General features: G+C 49.2%; 1 protein-coding gene across 1 annotated transcript; it reads left to right on the forward strand.

Annotated features, from left to right (window-relative positions):
* Positions 1 to 2,267: 2,267 nt before the first annotated feature.
* LOC138862163 (EF-hand calcium-binding domain-containing protein 5-like) lies at positions 2,268 to 3,033 on the forward strand. The gene is made up of 2 exons (XM_070123340.1): positions 2,268 to 2,277; positions 2,417 to 3,033. Exons 1-2 carry the CDS (start codon positions 2,268 to 2,270, stop codon positions 3,031 to 3,033), a joined length of 627 nt encoding a protein of 208 aa, XP_069979441.1.
* The last annotated feature ends 391 nt before the right edge of the window (positions 3,034 to 3,424 follow it).

Here is a 3,424-nt window from a genome sequence, read left to right on the forward strand (position 1 = left end):
ACTATAATCCTATTTGTTCTTCCGCTAAGTCCGAACGATTGCTTATAAATTTGATCCATTCATAACCTCCGATATCTTAGTAAGATAAGCAAGATGCTGATAGCCAGTTATTTTAATCCGTCTCTTATTTGGTCAAGTAGTATGTCTTAGATTGTTATAGGTCACCATCCTTTTGCTTGCGTGTGAATCGTGTCGTTATAGTCACTGATCTTGTATAGCATGACTGTTGCTGAGCTATACCCACGTCCGATACCGAGTTGCATTTTACCCATTTCCGGATATCGTGTTACATGTGCAGTGCAACTTCATCTTTGGTAATCATCATTTAAACACCATATCTGGAATGCAGAAGTTCACCAGTGCCAGTCCCAGAAAAAAATAATCAGTTATAATTTGGAAGACACTGAGCGCCAGTAATGCCTTATACTTACAAACGTATACATAATGAATTGGCGTTATCACTATACTCCACAACTAAATACTCGGTGGATAAGTTTACTAATTCTGTTGCTTATATCAAATTGTCGTAATGTATTGTTCACGCCATTTAATTTTGAAAAATTACTCACCCGTGTCAGGTAACTTTCTATTTTCTTGTGATTTAGTTATTTCTACCTATCTGTGTTTTTGCTTGTTCATACATGGTCTTGCTTGCTTGTGTTTACCTATCCACGTATTTACGTTATTTATGTTTATTTGATTATTCATGTATATTAATTTAATTTGTCATTTATTCATTATTCCATTAATTCAGTTTAAAGTAAATCTATTTCTTTGTTTAGTCTTCCTTTATTATTGTTCATTCATATATATTGATCATTAATTTTCTTTATTCATTTCTCTTTAAACGCTTGTTTTACATTTACTTTCCCTGGATTTGTTACCTTTACTATTGGCCACTTCCTCTGTTTCTCATCTCTCCCCCCCCCCCCCCCCCGCCTCCACTCCTGCGGATTCTTCTCATCCTCCCATCGTTTCGTGGAAATATTTATCGACTGATTCATTCATCTGTTCATACTATCATTCCGTTATCACCCTTCCTCGCCTTTTCCTCTGTTCCTCACCCACGCCTCTCCTCCCATGCACCCCCCCCCCCTCAGCTTAATCCTCAACCCCTGCTCAGCTGCTCAACATAAGACCATTTCTTAAATGCATTTACAAAAATCAATTTAGATTTCTCCACATATATAATTATCTTCTTGTGCTATGATATCAAGGAAATTAATCTCGGACAGGCAATAATCACTCATCCATGCCAGACAATAAGATTTCCACGTAATACGGCCCTCGAGTCGGAAAATCAAAACAAACTCTGAAATCGGAGTCGCGCCATCGCTCACTCGTTCGCCCAATTACCGGCCGGGGTATTAGAATGGGCCTATTAAGCTATCTGGCCCAATAATCTCCATTTGGCCTTACCTGTTGCTCTTCAGCTCAAGATTAGCGACAAGCTTTATTGCCATTAGGGCTTTTTAGGAGCGTATTAGCCTTCCAGTAGGTAGAGTTCGTATGCCCTTGACAAGGCTGATCAGGCTCCTTTCGATTACCGAGTTAATATCCAATCGGCTGCGAGTCCCGCGCGCGCGAATAATTGCGAAAACACTAAGCTGCTTGTGAAAAAAAGTCACACATTCTTCCCCGCCCGGGTTTGACAGCGGCCGATTTTTCCTTCATAACCTTAGTCAGTTATGTCAATCACCATCACAGCATGAACAAAAAAAATCGTATTGAATATTAATCTCAACCCGTTGCGTGCAATCTACTCCACATCACGACCTTCAGACAGGAGCAATTTAAGCCTTAACGCATTAAGACATAAAGGTGATATTAGAGAGCCGCGCCGTTATCGTGGGGGATCACATCAGTGGAACGGGGGGTAGTAGAGAAAGTAAGAGATTGTAGTGGGTGGTCTCTATATCCCCTTCACCTCCCCTCCCCCGCCCACTACTCATTTTAACCTTGCGGAGGAGCCGGGCGGGGTGGCGTACTGTTTATGCTTACCTAATGCAAAACGTGAGTGTATTAAGGGTGAATTATGCAGTATAAATGTCGCACTAAGGCGATCTTCTGCATAGCCTGGATGCGGCCAGGCATGGAGTGCTTGTACCGAGGCGCGAGAGGGAGAGAAAATGAGATACGGACAGACAGGCTGGTAAAGAAAATCATTCATACGGGCATTGATTGAGACAGACAGACAAATGGACGCCGAAGGAGAAGAACTGCAAGAAAGACCGTGCTGGCGTCAGAATTCTTATTGTCAGTTCATTATGTCGGCTCGTAAGATCGGCCATCCCTCAACGTCGGCGCGCCGCGGCCCGGGAGAGCAGGATATTGTGGCAGCTGCAGACGTGACTCGAACTCGCGGCGAAGCATCATCCTTTAACACCCGCCTTTCCGACGCCATTTAAAATTACAGCCCCGGAGCCCTTGGCCGTCCGCCTTCCGGTCATCAGCCGCTCTTTATGTCAGATCGTGCTCGCCAGCCTCCGCGCCCGAGTCCCCGGCGGAGGAGGGCGCGGCGAGAGGGACCCCGGCGGAGGAGGGCGCGGGCGAGAGGGACCCCGGCGGAGGAGGGCGCAGCGAGAGGGACCCCGGCGGAGGAGGGCGCGGGCGAGAGGGACCCCGGCGGAGGAGGGCGCGGCGAGAGGGACCCCGGCGGAGGAGGGCGCGGCGAGAGGGACCCCGGCGGAGGAGGGCGCGGCGAGAGGGACCCCGGCGGAGGAGGGCGCGGCGAGAGGGACCCCGGCGGAGGAGGGCGCGGCGAGAGGGACCCCGGCGGAGGAGGGCGCGGCGAGAGGGACCCCGGCGGAGGAGGGCGCGGCGAGAGGGACCCCGGCGGAGGAGGGCGCGGCGAGAGGGACCCCGGCGGAGGAGGGCGCGGCGAGAGGGACCCCGGCGGAGGAGGGCGCGGCGAGAGGGACCCCGGCGGAGGAGGGCGCGGCGAGAGGGACCCCGGCGCGAAGGGGACGCGGATCCTACGCCTGCACCTCTGGTTCCGGGATCCGCCATAAATCCCAGGGAGGAGACTCCTAATGGCTGCCGGCTTCGAGATCCGAAATTAATGCGCCCCGTAAAAATTAGAAATGGAAAAAAAATCTAGCATTTTCGGAGCGTTTAAAAGTGCTCCGGATAAAAGAATGCTTTTAAAGGGCTCTTCTTTGATAGGTGCGAGGCCTGGCCGTGGTGAATGAATGCATGAATCACGAGTTCTTAATAACTGTGGGGATCAAGAAATCTTTATGAGTGAACTTTAAAGGACGTCGATGCTTGTTCCACGACCTCGCCGTGGATTCAGTGTTTGAGTGTCCTTACTAACGGCGCGAGAGTGGAAGAGCTTTCATCGGCCTTCACGTCATATGCGCACAGATACTTTCATACGGCCTTGTGCAAAACATTATGGTCATAATCATTATCATTATCATTG

Source organism: Penaeus vannamei, chromosome 7 (assembly GCF_042767895.1).
Source record: "Penaeus vannamei isolate JL-2024 chromosome 7, ASM4276789v1, whole genome shotgun sequence".
Taxonomy (NCBI): domain Eukaryota; kingdom Metazoa; phylum Arthropoda; class Malacostraca; order Decapoda; family Penaeidae; genus Penaeus; species Penaeus vannamei.